Genomic DNA, 20,299 nt, shown 5'->3' with positions numbered 1-20,299 from the left:
TTTGTTTGCCCCTCAAAGTCACAGATCAGGCTATGCCTTACGTAAAAACTGATCAGAAATGTTATGTTGAAATTTTATATATATATATATATATATATATATATATATATATACATATATATATATATATATATACATACATTATGACATTTTTAACAGAGATGGATTGAAAATCTTACTTTGTAATGCAGGTTGCATTACAAATTCATCTTTATCTAAAATCGCATTCCTCAGTGTCTGGATTATAAGAAGGCAATTAAGAACTTCATTAGAAATATTTCACCAAAGGTTTTCTTTGTTAATCACCGAACGCAAACATGCATTGCCTCGCTGCTGTGTGCGCAACGACGCCCGTACATACTATACTGTCTAACGGCGCAGTGAGTGCCAAGATCTACAATCTACTATCCCCAATCTTAATTGCCTCACATCTGGCTGAAAGCTGAGGCACTTTCGGTCTACTTTACCCTAGTGAGTAGTTGATAACACCTGACATGGATTTTTTTTTTTTTTACATTCACGGCACATACTTTGCACTTATGTGCTCTCCGTGGTTTTCTCTCACACACAAGACATGCCAACAATTAGGAAATCAATATCTGTACTGAAACACGGATATTGCTGTGAGCTTTTAGCCTCTCAGCTATGAAAAATGAATCAAACCTCTGTCAAAAAGTTTGAAATTAATGGCCTGTCTTGACAGTGACAGTCAAGGATGGTTATTTCTTTTCTTTTTTTTCAAACTGACTACTTCATACATGAGCTTCTCAAATGGAGCGGTGCGATGTTGAGCGGGGCGCGTGTGACCCTGGGGAACATGCTTTTTTTTTTACGCCGTACTGCAATAAAGTGTAATTGCACCTCCACTCCAGTAGTTGGCAGTGGCGCGCTCATTGCCCATTGTGCTAGGCAAGTGTTAACTCTACAACATAGGTTTGTTTTGCAACAAAAAGGCTATTATTTATAGTTGTGGCGGAGAGAGGGTGGTGGCAGGGGGCAAATAGTTTTTTTTTGCGCTAAGGGGGCGTAACAGAAAATTATTAAGCACTGCATTACAGTATTTCATTTAGCAAAAACCACAACCACCATCATTTTACTTTAATCACTGGAGGCAAATTTGGAATCCTCTGGCAAATGTCTGGAAAAAGAAATGATACTACAAAGTCTTATACAATTTGAAGAGGACGTCGGCTTTTCAAATAAAACAAAGAATCAAAGAAAAGAGTCCGAATGATTTCCAGGCATTGGAGTGGTTTCAAAGGTTTGGCCTGTCATCGTCTGGCCTGTCTCCACCGGTCCGTCCTAAATCCGACTTCGGTTCCGACTGCACCTCTTCCTTCCTCCGCTGCTGCCACCGCATATCAGCTCGCACTTCAACATTCCTAGACGTGTAAACACACAATTGAAATCTATTCCAAAAGACTTGCGGTCTGAATGTGTGCTGGATCCCTGTTGGTCACCCTTGATATTTTTATGGCATACATCCATGTTGCTATGGAAACTGCTGACCACATCAATCAATCCATTTACGACGGATTAGATCCCATCAGGCTTTCTTTTTGAGCAATTTCGTACATGCCACTCGCGTACCTATTAACCTAACGTGCGTTTCAGGGATGTGGAATGAAAACCCCAGCAAACACGTGCACATCATGTCAAACGACACACAAAAAAAGGTCTGAGCTCAAATGTCAATCTTAATCCATCTCCGACGTGCTAGCCACCACTCCGATCACCTGCGGTGTGCACAAATGTGCCGGTATTGGTTTTCATTACCCGCACCAAAATCACATAAATAGCTTCAATCCAGTTTTTCTCGTAGGAGTCAACGAAATGTGACAAGTGTCCCTCCAATGAAGTGGGGAAAGTTGTTTTAATAAGTCTTCCATTTCAAGCAAGATATGTGAAGGAGGGTAATGAGAGATCGTTTATCTCTGTTGGCCATTAGCCTTAGAGTGTGAAGTCATTAGCCAATGTAATTAACTCGTGTTATACTAAGATGAGAAGCACGTAGCATTGATGTGATTTTCTTAGCTTCTGACTGTGACCTACTTAGAATGAGGATTTCAACTTGTTTGGAGATACTATGTGAAGGAGACATCACGTCTAAAATCAGCATTGTTTTCACACTATATATGCAAAAGCGGCAATTGTGCAACTGTGTCGTAGAAACTTCCTTTACAAAATCTTAAACTGTGAATCTTACACATTATCAGGGTAGCATAATAAAAGCCATCCTAAGACGCTAAAATTAGTGATGGGAAAACGAAGCTTCGAATTTGCTTCATGAACCAGTTATTATATTTTTGTGTCCTCTAGATGGCACTGTTGGTTTAAATAAAGAGTTTAAAAAAATGGCAAGTCAGTCCACTTTCAGCCCCGTGTTGAACAGAGAGTGCCATCGACAGGAGTCCAAAAATACGACAACTGCTTCATGAAGCAGATTTGAAGTTTCATTTATCCATCACTGAACCATGACTATAGGATGAATTATGAGCCAAAAGTCTTCAAACACATCGGACAACAGTTTCCTTCTAAATAAACGACAGATGATATGATTTCCTTAAAATGCGTCAATCGGAATTGCATGCTTGCATGATTTCCACTAACGACCCGGGCTAAAATGACCTCCTCCCAAATTCAAAAGTTGCAGTTTGCCATATTTCAGTGAGTCATAAAGGTACAAAGTAAAATCACTCACCCAAGCTTCCCCTTTTTTTCTTCATTTATCACAGTGACAAATTATTGGCTCGACCATTATGAAAAAAATTAACTTGGGTCTACAGCGCAAAAGTCTATCCATCATCATCTATGAATATTGATTTTTTTTTTCCCAACGACTGCAAATGAATGTATCGTGTTTCGTTTATGCCCTTGAAATTTGGACTTTGCAGGAACACATGAATTTCCATACCTACGTTTTTTTTTGTTTTTTTTTCTGAGGGGGTGTCTTTTATGCTATCTAAAATAGTTTCCGAGATAGCATAAAACTGCACTCAAATAGCGTAACCTTTTTTGACCAGGCTTATTATGCTTTTCTCTCGCTTAATGCCTCACTGATGTCCTGTCGCCGTTGCAGCACACAAATTTGGGTTGGTCTTTCGGCTTTAACCTCGCAATGGGTGGCTATGCAGATGGGGAGGATTGACCTGCTGTGACCTTGGAGGAGTGCCCTGCTCAGCGACGACGGCGACCTCGTGATGCAAAACATGCTGCAATGCACCAAAGCGGATCAGTGCCGATGCGTGCACAGACACCAAAAAAAAAAAAAAAACACTGCCTGCTGCTCACTTACGCACGTTGAACACATGAAAATACGCAAAACAAATACGCAAAAACTCAATACCTGCAATGCAAAAAAAATAAATAAATAAAATAAAATTTCAAAATATTTTCTTTTCGTTTCTGCTTTCCAATGACAGGAATCAGTTCATTCCATCGGCCGCCCACACACTGACACGGTGACCCCAACCCGCTATCCCAAAGACTCCAAATATAGAGCACCACTGACACTACGGCTGTGATTAAACAGCCGTTAAGCACCAAGAAGATATTTTCTAAGCCAAATGAGTAAACTCTGATCACACTGAGCACAGAGATCAAAACAATTAAGCTTCACTTTGCTTTCACAGAAAATAACTACAACTTGAAGCTAATGGACAGCCACCTTAGCTCACATTTTAAAGCGACAATTTTTTTTCATTAGTTTATTTTATGGAGCCCCTGAATTGACATTAGAGGCAGGTTAAATAACTAGGAAAATCCAAAATATATACAAAAGGCATGAAAGAATTCAACACGGCAGCAGACATGGACAACTGAGATAGAAAATGACCTGACAAAAACAGAAAGGAAACGGGGAAAATAAATACACACAAATTGACGAGACAACAAGGAACACCTAACGCAAAGGCTTGGCGGGAGTTGATTGGTCAACACGAGGGCTTGGGTAAACAAACACAGATGGACAGAATAAGCATGACGAGACTCAAAGGGACACAAGGCAAAACATGAAAGTCAGAAACATAAATCAAAAAAACTCATCATGACCATTTTTTTATGGCTTTAAAATAGCTTTTGAAGTTACAAAAGTAATCAGTATCCTTTAAAAATGGCCTAATAGCTGTGCCTCGATTTATTTTGTAATTTTTTTGCAGGGTTTTGTCTTCCTCTCAAATAGGCCCCTTCTTTAAAATAATTTCTTGGTTCTTAATGAACTAAATACATATCCCCATCTTCTGCTCGAGGTATGTGTATTAACTTTACATAAAAAATGCAAAATGAAGAAACCTGCAATTGCATTCTTGTTTTTTTGCGTTGTATTGTATCAGTGTTTCCAATGAGGTGGCCTGCGTATGTGCGTTGCATGAGATATCCGAGGATACAGATGTTAAACACCAATTGTTTGAACAGGATGTAATGGAAGCTGATAGCGGCACAGGAAAGGAGAACTTGCTCGACTCGTTCCATTATTTAACGGGAAATCCTGCCTCGTTTGAATCTGTTCTTTTGCACTTGGACTGATCCAACTGGCTCAAAGGATGAGATAATATTTAGCGTAATTGCTCAGCACATCAAAACAGATGAATTTGCATTTAAGCCATTGATTACCATTGACGGCTAAAGACGTCAAAGATCCATTTTATTTTAACTTGAGTTAAAGTAGTATTCTGTGAAATGCAGTTTTTGTAAATACGGCTTTGTGTTCGCACTCACACGAATTCTGAATTATGCAAGTCTGTAAGAATCGCACCAGTGCTCTTTTAAATACAGAAATCTGTTTATTATTTGATATATATCTTATACATTTTGATATATTAGTTCTAATACCTGGAAGTCAAAAATAATGATCATAATATAGTCATAAATATTGATATATAGAAAACTAATCCAATAATCTACAATAACTTGGACTTTGTTTTCTTGTAAAAAAGAGAAACGAAACAAAACATAAAACATCATAGCTTCAATCTAGGCGCTTTATCGGAGATGTTTATAAAAAAAAAGAAATGACACCTGGACATTGCAATTTTATACGACGATAACTTTTTTTCAGCAGCTATAAGATCATCTTGGTTCAAGACACAGGAAAATATTTTTGTCTTTGCTAGAATATCAAGATTTTTTTTCTCAACATGTAAGGTTTAAAGGTCAGTTGAAACAGACGGCTTTAACAAGTAAGCGACGGGAGGTCTGGATTTGACATGGGTCAGATTACACATCTCTTAATTCCAACACTTGAAAAAAAAACTAAGTTAAAGGAGAGGAAGGGAGACGGTGGAACCAGAGACCTTCAAAAGTTCAAGATTGAGGAAAAAAAAAAAAAGAATGTCAGATGGTGAAGGCTTCTCTACCAATGAGCTATATTTGTAAACAGATGGAAGGCAACACGCATACACGCCAATTTAGTTCGATTCTGCGCGCAAAGTTATGCCTTGCGACCATCCTCCAAAAAAAATTTCAATTGATTCCAACCACAATTTGAAGCAAAATAGATCATTGCATCGCGGCTCGCTTTCTGTTGACCTTGACCTTTTCAACATGTCACTGTAGTTGTTAACTCAATCAGTGATGCTCATGTTGCCATCGTCCACTTTGAACAATTTGTAACGTTTCCTTCTAAATTCTCATTCCCACACAGCAAGTAACAACAGCAAAGTCATTCAAACATCCCAGCATGCATCCATCTCTCGCGATTTCTCTCTCATATCACAATTGGCAGGGAGAGACCTCCATTCGAATCATTTTGATCTGCAGCATAGTTTTAGAAACAGTTAATCACACCCCTTCCCCAAAGTGCTCAATCGAGTAGTAGAGATGAAAACGTGAAGGCAGGTTGTTTTCAGGCGCTGTAGACATGAATGAGGCCAGGGATGGACAGCAGACCATCTGGTGCCTTGGACCACGGCGCCACAGAATCTTTGCAGCGATCAAGACGACGGACGCACCAAGGCGCAAACCGCTGTGATCCTTTTTGTTCCGAGGAGCCTGGCTGACGACGGTGAGGTCAAGATGAGGCATCAAAGCTGGACAGTAATTGAAGAGGAATGACAGAAAGATGCATTATTATTATGTAGAAAGGAAAAAAAAATGTCATAGCACCCAAATTATACCAAAGAATTTTGAAACAGCTTAATTGTAATTTGCAGATCATTGTAGGTTTCTCTATAATTATTTTCTTTCTGGTTAATTTCTTTTTTGACAGTGCACAATTATTTCAGAATTACCGTATTTTCCGGAGTATAAGGTGCACCCGAATATAAGCTGCAGCAACTTATTTATGCAAAAAAAAAGGCTTAAACCGCAGTTTTCTATCTTGGAAAAAAACCCCAGATTGTTAAAACAGTGCCTTTTAACACGGCAACAACTTGGCTCATTAAAACAGACCAGACCCAAGAGAGAAAAAAAATCAAGATTTATTTTGCGTATTTTCTGTATAACTGAGGAGCGCCCCTACTGGTGAAAGAAAAATCCACATAAAAGCCGCACCAGTGTATTAGGCGCATGGTTCAAAACCGAGGAAAAAAGTAGCGGCGTATAGTCGGGAAAATACGGTAAATATTACCGACTAGATTAAACCATAGTTCCAAGAATATGCTTGAAGTACGATTGGTATTTTACTCTTCTAAAAACAAAAAATACAATTAAAAAAATCGCATTAAAAGGAGTATAATAGAAGCATGTTTTCACTTGTAAATAAAATGTAAAATAACATCATTCATGCATCCCAGTTTCTAAACTTCTCATTACAACATCCAACATTAACACGGCAGTCACACCTGCTCGTTATTTCAGGCAACTAGAACTACTGTATGAAATACATCACTTGCATGGCAAGCACTCTAAATGTTATGGTGCATTTAAACACTTTCTTTACAGCCATGCGGACAGAAAGATGGGTGGTTAAGGTCTTCTCGTGAGATATACGTCTAAATGATAAGTAATATTGCGATTGATTTCAAATGTTAGCTGCCGAAATACCAATAATTCGGAGAAGCCCTGGCAGTGTAACAGTGAACAGGAGGAGTCGGAGACAAAAGCAACAACGTGACATGATTCGAAGGTTATTTTTATACCCATGTCAGATCTTGTCAGATCATATCCACAAATAGACTAACAATCAGAGATGGGCATTCCGTCCCAGGAACAGAATAGTTAGTCCATTGCTCTTGGAGGGACGGCCATTTTGGGGATGGGAGGACGAGAAGTTTTGTAAAAAGGACGGACTAAGCAAGGACGGAATTGGGTTTTCGTCCGTCCCTAACCGGGTCGAGTATAAAATTAAAATATTTGTACTCAGCGTAGAATAAAATCTTGTCATGCTGGTGTACTGGCCCTTTAACTGAGAGTTCACCTGAGAGAGAGCGACTGAGAGAGCGTGAGACTTGAAGTGGGCGATACACGCTGCTGTGTGAAGAAGCAATTGAGAGCCAAAATGAACATCTTAAATCGCATTTCATTTGAGGAAAGGGATGAAGTGCAATAAATAAAGCCATTTTTTTTTTTTTTTTTTTTTGAGCCGGGGGAGGGCGAACTGGTGAAATGCGAGGACAGAAGGTATTTAAAAGCACGAGGACTGATGGGGACGGAGGACGATTACTTGATAAATAAAGACACAGGGACGATGGGCTAGGAAAAATGAATTTAAAAAAGGTATGAATAGAACAAAATTTTTTTTGTGTTTGACGGATCAACCCTGCGCAAGAGAGCTGAGGGACTACTTGCAGCTCGCTTCAGTGTTGATGCTTTTGAGAGCTCACAAATCAACGTTCTTCTTTCTTATCAGCCGAGTACCGGATATGTGTGAGCAAGATGCAAAGAAAGCAGAATCACCTGCTTGTCTAATTGCATAAAGTGAGAAAAAAAATGGGTGTCTGTAATTATACATGGTCATGCGTGGGTGCTTTCCTGAAACAGCCTTTGAGGGAGGATATGCCTTATTGTCTTGCAGTCATTAAATATTAACGCAGCCATCTAACCTGCCCCCCACTGAGGTCTGATTGAAAATGTTCAATATTGCAAATAGGACAAGAGAGGGTCACCTTAAACTGGGTTCTCCTGCTGAGATCATACGTGGTTAAAACAAAGTCGGAGGAAATGAACCAGATTACCGTATTTTCCGGTTGCTAATTTTTTTTCTTCGATTTTGTACCATGCGGCTAATCCAGCGGTTTGGCTTTTCTGTGGAATTTTCTTTCACCAGTAGGGGGCGCTCTATAGTTCATAAAATACGCTAAATAAATCTTGTTGGTTTTTTTTTCTCTTGGGTCTGTTCTGTTTTAATTAGAAAAGTCGTTGCCGTGTTAAAAGGCACAGTTTTAACAGTCTGTTGATGTACCTTTAGGTGCATTCACAGGACAAAATCGTTCTGTGCATGCAGTAAACAACTCATTTTTTTCAACATAGAAAACTGCGGCTTGTATATCTTTTCATTTATTCATTTATTTATTTAATAAATTTTTCATTTTTATTTCTTTCCCAAAAAAAGAGCTGCTGCGGCTTATATGCAGGTGCGCTTTATTATTCGGAAATTACGGTGCTTTATCCACAACAGCTTGAAGACTTTTAGAGAGATCAGCTCATGAAAAACATTTTTTTTTTTTTTTCAATACCACCCGCTTCCAGTCGGAAATCAGCTTTAATGCAAAGCACTGCAGGGCCTATAAATTCAATCTGAACAGTTTTGAAGAAAGCATCTGAAGGAAGACTACATAACGGCATCTAATTGCAGGATTATGGACCCTCGTGGAAAAGAACAGACAGTGACCTTCGTTTGCCAGTCTTCTTCTTCTTCTCCAATTAATGTAAAGGAAATTTGAAAGAAGGGCAACAGAGGAGGAAGGAAAGTTCTTACCTGTCCCATAGCTTGACATTTCTGCAGTTGTTGGTGCAGCAGCCGGCTGATATCAAAGCTGTGTCGAAAGAAAGGGGAAAGAAGACAGCAGAGGGAAGAAGTGACGGAAGAAGAGAAATAGGTTTAGGGATGTTTCTTTCACATGGGAGCGACGCCTCATTAATCTAATGATTTAGATATGACATGTGCTTGGAGTGCCACGAGAAGCAAAACGCCTCATAAATAAAACACTGAGATGTCGTGCCACCGGTTTTCATCCGAGGAGCAATGCAGTGTGTGAAGGGGATATACTTGTGATGTGTTGTTCTAGAACATGACAACTATAATTACGACATGAAACGCTGATTGAACCAACCGGTGTGTCATTTTAGGGAATACCTATCTTTGCGGTTTTGACAAGAACAGATGATACTCTTTCATGTCTGAGAATCTCGGCTCAATCTGGGAGATGATTAAAATGTAGTGAGTTCAAAGCAACTAATTCTGTCGACCATCACGTCCGATATTATTTATTTTGCGCACAAACTGAAATGTCGAAATGACAGTTGAAAGGCTTAAGGTTGCAGTGTGGGATTCCCATTTAAAGTCATATCATCATTTCAAGGAGCAAATGCCAAAGCGCATCCTGAAAAATCAATGAGCCGCCACGCACACACACACACAAATAGCATCTCAGTTTGAGGTTGCAATAAGATATCCTGTTAATAATGATGCAGCCATGAGGAACCGGAAGTCTGGGATGTACGTACTTGGCTGCACTCTATGCAGGAAATGGGGGAAAGAAATTGCAATAAAAATAAGTCAGCGCGTATAGCTAATATAAGGTTGGCACATTATTTACTGAAGGTCCGTCAATTGGTCACAGCCACAAAGACTCACTATCGGGGTATGAAGGCGGTCTCCAAGTACCCACTTTGCAGCAGGCAACTTTACATGATCAGAAATTTCTGATTTCTGAAAAAAAAAAAAAAAAGGAGAGATTTGCTTGCAGTTCCTTATAAACATACAAGTTACACGCTTAATTTGTTCTGTGATCCATTTGTTACCCGAAACGTTCGTAAACCGAGGTAACTTTTCCCATTGAAATGAATGGAAATGCAACTAATCCATTACAGGCCCCAAACTATGCTTACATTTTATGATCAATACTATATATATATATATATATATATATATATATATATATATATATATATATATATATATATATATATATATATACCAATGACAACCAAAGTCAATTTCTACACAATACCCTTATCGACGATTCACGTAACGGATTTTTGTTTGGTTGTTTTTGTGTTTTGTTCTTTTAAAACACCCGTTGGACAGGTTTTGGCGGATTTCGTTATGGGCAGTGAGTCAACGTCAAAATAAGATTTAATGGGATGTGGCAGATGTGTCAAGGGAAAGAGTTTCAGTGTCGGTCAGAGCCGGAGTGTATAGATAACATGATTATCCCAGAATAATATGGACCTTAGCGTAGCCCTTTGAATTCCTCCTCCAAAAGATTATCTCGGAAGGAATTCATTGAAGATATCAAAAAACATTTTTTGGAGGAGATTTCCACCATAGTTTGATGAACGTAAAGAGAATAAATTGATTTAAGGGGGTGATGAATGACGTCTACACTCATGTCTTAAGCCTCTTTTATCTGTCACCCATCCTCTCTGCTATTCTCTCAATTTGCAGGATCAATGCAAGGTAATTTCACATGACCACGATTCTCAGATCTCTGAAAAAGTGCAGCCTAAATTATTCAAGCGGGCCGGACAGGGAAGCCCATGCCCAGATGCAGGATAGATCACTGACCTTTTGTTCAGAAAGAAGTCAGTCAGTCTGTCAGGCTGGTGTACTCTCTGGCTGGGAGGCGAGATACTTGAATGTATACTATTGAGACTTTAAAGCGTTTATATCAATCAAAAATCAACTTTTTTTTCCCATCACCTAAAACAACCCCAAAGTGGCGCTTACGGCTCACGTGTTTTCTGAAGCCGAGCCATGATTGGTCGTTAGCTGAGCCCTGAGCAACTGTGATGTCATTTTCAGCAGACCGAAGTGACAAAATGGCTGCCCCCTGAGATGGCTAAAAACGGGTGGATTTTGCGGTTTAACTCATATTCCACAAAGATAATATTTATTAATCAGAATACAATCGAAGGCAAATAGAACATTATTGGGGGGTGACTTCCCCTTAAAAAAAAAAAAAAAAAAAAAACGATAAAATTGTAGGTTTTTTTCATTACATTGTAATTAATATTCAGTACGTTGAGGAAAAATGCAAGTCAACAAAACGAAAATAACCGACAGAAAAAAAAAAATAAAAGAATATTATCCATTATAATCGTATTTCCTTTTCTGTGTTGTCTCACTAGACGGTAGAGAGATAAGAGCATGAAGCTCACTGAAGTAGAGCTGGATAATTGGAGCCCCGTTGGCTGATCAAGCCTGAGAACACTGTGTATGTTTTGCGTGTGCAGTTCTTTTGCCTTTCTGCTTTTATGGAAGCATGCACACATTTTAAAAGACAACACATTCTCTTGCAAATGTATTTTACGCCGATTCTATTCATATTCCACAATATCTTCAAAGCATTTTAATGTTGTTTTGTGTTTGCACGAAATTTGTGTGCGAGTGATAAGTGTGTCCAATTTGATCTAGCTCTGATGAAGATTTATTTTTTAACAGGACATATGAAGCAAGCTGGATACTAAAACTAAATACTCCTTGAGATTTACTGTGAGAAAAGTCTGCTTTTGTTTTCGAGATCTACATTAACCAACAATTTCTACACAGGTCTATTTTGTCAGCTGTATTGACAGAGGTTAAATATTTAAGCAAACGTTTGCAATATAAACTACAGCTTTTTTTTTCTTCCGATTTTATTATGTGAGCAAGCGACAACTCGATGCTAATGAATAAAACATGATAAAGGGCATGCCATGGGGAAGGTGACGAGCGTGCACTCCTACTGAATTGTTTCAGTATTTATGTAAGGTTTAAATGTGCTTGGCTACAGAACAATGGATTGAAATTTCACAAATATAAGGACCACTCCATCACACAGAACCTGAGAATCATCTTGAAGGTTACATTAGGTGCGGGGAAACCAATGGCGGGCCGTGCATTTCACACCTGGGCCTTCAGTGAAGTCCTACTTAGTCCGACTTGAATAAATACCCCTCATAATACCATCATTTATGACACCACGGCTGGACAAAAAAAATAAACTGACACAGACTAACGCACTTGGACCGCCTCGGCATATATAAGGGCGAGCTTCTCTTGAAAATGGCTGCAATTAAATCCACACTTTTCCCTCTTTCGGCCATTGTGGGTTAAAAAAGCAAGAATATATTTTAGATTTTCCAAGCGAACGTTGAATAACAAGACACGTATGCACTTTTAACGTAACTGTAACCAACGAGTGATCTGATTGGCTATCACAGCTGTCTATCAATTTTAAGAGCCCGTTCAGTCACACAGCACAGACGCCCGCACAGGTTCATTCTGAAGGTCTTGGACAAATATTACGGGCCCCACTGATATGATGAAATCTGCCTGGCAACACAAGCTAGCTGAATTGTCATTGGATAAAAATTCTCACCTGAAAATTATAACACTGGGATATAATATGACAATGTGAAAAATTATTATATATATATATATATATATATATAAAATCTTCTATGCTGCTGAAAGTCAGCATACTATCATACGACGCATAACGAAATCAGCTCCCCCCTCTGCAGTTCCACTTCTCCTTCACTCATAATCTGATCATCCGATACCTCCAGACTGACAGCTCTCAGGATGGCACTCAACTTCACCTCAACCTAACGTGACACACACACAAATACGGTGACTGCGGCTGACTTTAGGACGGACAGACACAGTTTCCCTCCGGTCCAGTCGTGCCCCTGCTAAATGACAGCGCTATGTCTAAACTTCCAGTTAATTACCTGGCCTCTCAAGCTAATTTCCTTTCAGATCACTGAGCCATTCCCCATTGGCACTGTCTAAAAAGGACAAATACCCTTCTTCAGTCCACTGGGTTTGCGTGTCTACCGGATGACTGGGGTTATTGTGGAACAGTTGTCACATACCTCAGGGCTTTGTGCTGGAGTGATGCTAGAACACGGAAAGCTGCCTGCTCGCTAACTCGCACAGCTACGACAGTGAAAATATTCCGAAGCATCTTTGCATTCTTAATGAGCTCATGAATTATGAATGGGTTGTTTCTATTCAATTTTATTCTTGACACCCGTCAAATCTTTAGAGTCCAATGGGACGCTTAGACACTCAGTCTCAATATTTTTATTTCGAAGATCGGAACTATATCCCGCCATCCAACCTGATTATCATTTAACTTTACAAAATCCCATTCGTATTCTTTCTAGGGACATCAAACACTTTGATCCAAGTTGCGACTGCAACTGTTTGGAATTAGTATTTACCACACAACAAAGAAGCAGAATGACACCGCTTGTAGCGTCCAGGAAGCGCATTAAGGAGACGAATTTCGCTGCATCTTGCTTCAAAAATGACGACGATCTGCATCTGAAGTAGTGAACAAAATGCCTAATCATGCGCTCCTTGGCTAATGGCTGCTTTAATGGCTTACGGACAAGGTTGTTGGGGATGATTCATCTCAGGTGTGATTACATATTCAAATGCCAGGATAGCAGTTAAAAGTAACATTTAGATACACATCCACCTTGAGAAGCTAAGATCACTTTTTAGTGCAAGCAAAGGGATTGCACATTGAATTTAAAAGTCAAATGACCTGCAGCAGACGTTTGAAACTTTATGCGCTTGAATAAGACAATGAGGACAATAACATGCTATTGTTGCAAATTCACAGCATCGTGAACGGCAAAGGCTGACATAATAACAGTCCAGATGAGGCTTTCTGCTAATAATACTAATCCATTAGCGTTGCAGAAGCCAAATGCTTCCCTAAATCCTTTCATACGAGCAGCTGTGACAAACATTTGGGTTTCTTCGTGAGTCTCTAAGGATGTGGCACTCCACAATTTTATCGGGGGAAGCTTTCCATCCAACAAGTGGACAGACTGGAGGAGGAAGAAGAAAGAAATACGTGAAGGAGGCGGGGGGGGGGGGGGTAGCCAGTAATCCACTCAAATACATATTCAATCCTCTTTCCCTTGCTTAGCCTGCCAATCAGTATCCTCCAGCATCCTCCAGAAATCGTGCTTTGTAATCATTTTTTTTTTCTTTCTCCAACTAACAGCTGATTTTAACACTGCAATCCAATTATGTTGGAAAGAAGAAAGAGAATGACTGAGATTACACAAATCTTAGATGCATCTTCTGCAAAGTTGGCTATCTCATGTAGCTAGCATTCCATAGGATTGTCCATCGTGACCTGCTCAAAGTAGACAACTACAAATTCCACAATCAAGTTCTTCTTTATTTTATTTTTTTTTAATTTGGGCCAACTGAAAAATGGCTAAAAACACATTTGTGTATCACAAAAGGCTTTCCTTTTTTTTGGTATTTATTTATTTATTTTATTTATTTATTTATTTATTTTTTTGGAGCCTATCCTAGCAAAGAATCTCAATTATTGGATGATTATTTATGGAGACAATAACAAATTGTTATACCTTTATATTGAGATGCATTTTATTTAATTTCTTTTTATTTTCATGTTGTTTAGTGCACATTGTGTTTTATAGGTCCTAAAATAACTTCAGGACCTGCATTTGTTCTATTATATGTACTTCTGTAGTAATTGTCAAATCCTCAAAAGCCTTATTAATAGAGTGTCTCTTGTGTTTCGGATGGGAGAGAAGGATTATTCTTCGTGTTTACTTAGCAAAAGTCGAGTTTTTAGTGAGAATGCAATTATTTTTGCTCCTGCTGCTGCTGCTGCTGCAAAGATAAAATAATAAAATAATAACACGCGTGATAAGCCTCACAGAAGATGCAACAGCAGAGCAGAGGTCGGAGTGTTGTTTTTTTTTGTCCCGAATTTAAAAGGCTTAAACTTGTGCACTGTAGAGTGCCACATGAACATGAGACTTTGATTTGTCAACAACAACACAGCTACAGAGACAGCCGTCTCACAAACTCAAGCACGCACACACAAGTTCATAAAAATTGAAATAATACTGCGCAAAGAGCTTACAGGATAATCCCAGAAAGTGGAATGTACGACAACGTCATAGGAATTAAATTCCTTCTTCGTCCAAAAAAAAAGAACATGCAAGGATTGGGTGTATTTATTTTCGCTTGAACTGTCGCTTCCTCTTTTCATCTAAAAAAAAAAAAAAATCAACGCGTGGTGAAGTGAACATTTGAGGTCGTTCATTCATCATCCAATCTCAGAGTTTTTCAGTCAGGGTTGCATGTCATGAGCTGAGTGAAAATGATGTTTTGCTGCTGCGTCTTTATCAAGCCGGTGGCGACCGAGCAGTCCCAGAGGGGTCACGCTCTCGGTAGATAAGCCACCATAGTGACAAATAGCCATTAGAAAATATGACTTTATCACAAGTCATCCACCGTAATGACTAACTCATGCGAGCAGGCTTAATGAAGTCCATATGGACCTGGATAAACACGACTCGCCGCACATGTTTCTCTCTGAGCTCGATTCGCAACTGCTTTGCCACTTGGCGACTCACCAGAACCGAAAGCCAGCGAGTGCCCCTGCGCACTTCAAGTTGTACAATGAAAGAAGTCATAAAGGCAACGCCCTTTGCAAAGATATCAGCCAAAGGACGATATACAACGTGAGGGCGTGCACTTTCGCCACAAGCCAAAGAAGAACAGAAAGATGAGCCAAATGAAAAGTGGTGGGCGTCTTTGCAATAATCCACTGCAATCCAAAAGAGATTTCAAAATGACAAGGGGAGAAGCAAAATAGCTCAACAAGGATACAGAGCAATTTACGTTTTTTGTTTTTTTTTTTCCAAATGACTACATTTGTGTCTTTATTAGTGCAATAGGAGGGTAAAGGGAAATTAAATTATGTATGTTTAGAATACATCATGAAATGAGCCGTATTGTGTTTTGGGTTCATTTTTTTTTTTTGTAGAGACAACGACACATTTCTCCTTGAGACAACCTTTCGTGTCGGCCAGCTCTGTGCCACTCAGCACCTTTCCCCCCCCCCCCCGGACTCCAGAAATGATTATCAGTCACTGTGGGGTATTTTAACAGCAGCCAACTTGGTCGGCTATTTTTGATATCATCCCACAATTTGATACCCTATGCTCAAGGAAATAACTTGCTGGGTGAACGGAATAAATGAATGGAAAGAATTGCCACCGAATGAAAATGCTTTCATTACGCTAAATACAATTTTGTTGAAGCAACTGATTGTAACTATTTTGAGTGAACATTAAAACATGTGACACGTTTGTTAGGAAATAAATACCCATATTGCTTTTTCTTTTTTCTTTTTTTTTTGGTATACTCAGAGAAAACCCGCTCATGTGCAGGGAGAAGATGCTGACGCCGCAAAGGAAAGCCAGAGCAAAAAATAAATTTAAAAAAATGCAAATTCTACTTGATTTAATAATGCTCACTGTGTAAACATCATTGATTACCGATTACATGTTAGATTTAAATAAATGAAGCAGGTTGCTTTTTTGGGGGTATAAAATTGACCATGGACAAGAATTTTGCATGTTTGCCTCACTCACAAACTACGAGGAAGAAATCTGTTCTCAAGTGTTACATTGTACAATCATGGGTTCATTATTAAATTAACTTCAGGAATTCCACTTTTTTTTTTTAAAGAATTATTCTAAGTAGAGGTTGTGTGCATTTGGAGTGTGTACAGCATACATGTCACAATTTAATTTTAAAAATCATTTCGCACGCATTTTTTTTTTCCCTTTAAAGGGCAAGTCATCCGAAAAATTGCTCTATGCAGCCCGACTAGTCTTCGTGTTCCGATTAATATTGCATTTCTGGAGCAAGCTTTGATTGGTCGTTACCTGAGCCCTGAGCGACTGTGATGTCATTTTCAGTCGACAGCAAGTGGCAAAATGGCCGCCCCCAGAGATGGATAAAAAAAAAAAATGAGTGGATTTTGCCGCTTAATACTTTCCCCTTAGATGCCACTTTGCTTTCTGAATTAATCTGTCTGATACTGCGTTTGCGAGGCTCTCAAATAAAATGACAATATTTCATGACATTCAAAGGATTCCTTCAACGTACCATTCATCCCGTTATAGATGCTCCGATGATGGGGTGACAACTCATCTCCAGCTGACCTCCTCTGTGCGTCTCTAATCGGGCTGCCAAACTTCCCATGGTCAGGACTCAAACTGTATTGGTGCCGATGAGTCTCCGGACTGCCTCCTTGGACAATACAACTTTTTTCCACATGCTCACTGGTCCCTAAATGCGTATGGCGAAGCTCAGGGCTCTCACAACCGGTACTGCTAATGCTGCTCCTGTGGTGCCTCTGGTAGAGGTCACCGCTGCCACCCTGGCTCAGGTAGTGCTGCCTCTGGCCTAAAAGAAGGTCAGAGCTGTAGTGCTTCGGGTGCTGCTCCGGACTACTCCGTCCCACGCTCCTTCCATATTTCTCTGGGCTCAAGCCTCGCATGACCCGGTGGTCAGGTACTGATATCGAGCCGCAACGTGGTCGACAGAGTTGGGGCAAAGTGTACGGGTACTCCAGACTTGTGCTCCGGTTGCGCCCGGCCGGGTGTTCGGGGCTGGACACCTCCCTGTCTGCCATTCCGCCTCCGATGGCACTGATGCTGCTACATCTCGGTTTGTGCGCCAGCTCAGGACTGCCTTTGTCCCCGGAATTTCCAAGACCGCTCACTCCCACGGCCAGGTGTGTTTGCTTATGCTGATGGTGATCTGAGCTGTCCGCACTCCCTGCGCTAGAGGTGCTGCTCCCATCGCCAACGTCCCTCATGAGGAGGCCCTGCCCAGGAACCAGCAGCAAACTATTTTGACTGTCTATCGAGTTTCGGGACCCCATGCCCATTCCGACACTCCCGCCAGTTCCTCCACCTCCACCTACGATTCCTTTGTCCTCATCCAGGAGGAGACAGAGCTCTTTCAGCTCCAGGTTTTCGCGGATGACCTCGTCCTGTCGAACCTCTAATTCCTTGAGTTTTTGGAGATAGAGGGTCACCTCTTTGCGCATAATGCTAGAGCTGTAACGGCCCAGGCGCTGCCACTCCCTGGACACTCGCTTTCCTTTCTGGCGGTCATCGTCCAGGAAGCAGCACAAGTCTCGCAGTTCACGGTTGTCTTCCTGCAACTTCTGATTGATGTCCTGACAGGGAGAAATAGAAACATGAGAGGCAGGCAGATTTATTGGCGTGCTCTTCCAACCCAAGGACTCGCAGCATTGTGAATGCTAATCGGAGCTAAACGTGTGTTTTGAAACAATGTAAATTCGTTTTCTGTGTCGAAGTGCAGTGAATTACAGCGATTTCCGATGTAATTCCACTGATTTGAAATTATATTGAAATGAAACCCTAATTCTTTCTGTCCTCCCTCACAGAGCACCAACTCACTGTGTGGCATTCATTACAGAGTACATCAGAAATCTCTGTCGGAGCCTCACCCTGAGCTATCGGATAACCTTGGTGTTATCCCCTTAAACTCAACCTTCTCACCTCTGGCATAGATTCCCCTTCTTTCCACTTTGTGAAACAACTTAACTCTCTCTCTCTCTCGCATTCCTATAGCTTCCAGCTCTTTCCATTGTAATTAGGTAGCTTGGATGGGTGGGGAGGTGACAAGGTCTCCTAGAAAGGCAAATGCTTCTCATGTGATGCTAAACCAGGCGAGCTTTCTGCTTTCACTTTAAGCAATGTCAACAATGTGCCACTTTTGTCACAGTTTAAGCACAAAAGATTAAATCGTTTTTTGAGGCTTTTGTAAAAAAAATAAATAAATACAAATTAAACACCATATGGCGACATGTTGTGTTACACTCTACAAAACATTGAATCTGAAAAATAAATAACGGTCCATTTTCTACAGGGAACCTGAAGGTGCATGTTTTTGGAATGTGAGAGGAGGCTGGAGTATCCAACCCACGCAAGCACGGGAAGTAAATGCAAACTCCATTCCGGAATGCCACAGCCCAAATTCTAACCCTGACCTAAGAACTTGGAGGTGGATGCAACCATCCGAACAGTATAAAATACAACTTTACAAACATGCCAGAGGGAGAGTATCTTGCTACAATGTGCACTTGGTCTATTTCTAAGATACATAGTGTACCATCTGGATAAGAAACCAGATACAGGCCCACACATTGGCACAATGAACTTCAGGATAACCTCGAGACTGACACCATGTTTGCAGCTCATCAAGCCCACTACTACTGTGCATGCACTCAGGTGCGCTGCAATGCTACAGCTACATGATCTCATCCCTCACGAAATGCTCGCCCCCTCACCTTCAGCCCCCTGATCTCGTTCAAGTGCAACTGTAAGCTACGATTGACCTCTCGGATGAGATTTCCGTGGTCCAGAATCACGCTCATCTTGTCGGCCTCGGAGCGTCTCAGACGCCTCACCAGGTCCTCCTTGGTCCACTTAAGCAAGTCCTCATCGGATAAACCGGAGACGTCGTCCGCCGGACTGTCGGTCTTGGCTATTGACAGCTGCACCTGAGGCTGGGGCGGTGGAGTCGCTTTCTCCATTGGCACAGCTCCTCCAAAGGGCGGAAAATACTCAGTGGGTTGCTGGTAGTCTCTGCTCGCATCAGCTCTCCGACTGACTCGTGGTTAAAGGTTATCGTCGAAACATCCGTGGCATAGTTAATCACCGCCGCCGCCTTTGCTCTCGACACGTCTGCTGCTCGGCACACTCTGCAGGCGCAACAGCTGACGATGCCGGCTGAGTGCTGCTGGGAGGACGCGGTGCCGTCACGGCAACATCCCCACGGTCGAGGTGGGCTCTGTGCGAACGGATGCCTCGCTTCCCTTTGCTTTCCCCCCCGCCAGCTACAGTTCGTGAAAACGTGAGGAATAATTAGTGAGGCTTCAGGATCACGCCTGCTCACCACACAATGAGAGCTAGGGAGGGGAGTCCGTGGTCAACACCAGTATAACGCTCTCTCTCTCTCTCTCTCGCTCTCTCTCTCTCTCTCTCTCTCTCTCTCTCTCTCTGTCTCTCTCTCTCTCTCTCTCTCTCTCTCGCTCTCTCTTTCTCTTTCTCTCTCTGTCACAGGGTTTGGCTGCTGAGTATAATAAAAAAATAGAGTAGTCGCAGCGCCATCTAACGGTCACTGTTGTTGTTTTTCATGCTTCTGTTGTATTTCGTTTTGCTTTTACTTGGACGGTCAGTTATAGCTTTTGACTTTCTACTTGAAAGCATGTTTTTTCCCCCGGCAAAGGGACATATGTTTTTGTAGTTAAAGTGAGATACTAGGTTCCTGTATGTTTTTTACGCTTCAGTTGAGACATATAGCCCAAATAATAATAATTAA

At 40.8% G+C, this 20,299-nt stretch overlaps 1 protein-coding gene across 4 annotated transcripts; it reads right to left on the bottom strand.

The window, feature by feature from the left end:
- Positions 1 to 4,768: 4,768 nt before the first annotated feature.
- Positions 4,769 to 19,941, bottom strand: ccdc85al (coiled-coil domain containing 85A, like). 4 transcript variants are annotated; one of them, XM_088303561.1, is made up of 4 exons: positions 19,266 to 19,941; positions 17,048 to 18,128; positions 8,855 to 8,912; positions 4,769 to 6,026 (listed from the first exon to the last, which is right to left on the bottom strand). In XM_088303561.1, the coding sequence occupies exons 1-4, from the start codon at positions 19,509 to 19,511 to the stop codon at positions 6,008 to 6,010; spliced, it is 1,404 nt and encodes a 467-aa protein (XP_088159687.1). In that variant the 5' UTR covers positions 19,512 to 19,941; the 3' UTR covers positions 4,769 to 6,007. The 4 variants fall into 4 exon arrangements, with proteins under 4 accessions (XP_088159687.1, XP_088159688.1, XP_088159689.1 ...); XM_088303562.1 differs by lacking the exons at positions 4,769 to 6,026; positions 8,855 to 8,912 and adding an exon at positions 13,674 to 13,929 and having other exon boundaries at positions 19,314 to 19,941; XM_088303563.1 differs by lacking the exons at positions 4,769 to 6,026; positions 8,855 to 8,912 and adding an exon at positions 13,674 to 13,929 and having other exon boundaries at positions 19,386 to 19,941.
- Positions 19,942 to 20,299: the final 358 nt, after the last annotated feature.

Source organism: Idiotropiscis lumnitzeri, chromosome 8 (assembly GCF_059441095.1).
Source record: "Idiotropiscis lumnitzeri isolate Australia: NSW breed Sydney's pygmy pipehorse chromosome 8, RoL_Ilum_1.0, whole genome shotgun sequence".
NCBI classification, from domain to species: Eukaryota; Metazoa; Chordata; class Actinopteri; order Syngnathiformes; family Syngnathidae; genus Idiotropiscis; species Idiotropiscis lumnitzeri.
This window is presented reverse-complemented; position numbering and strand designations above follow the sequence as displayed.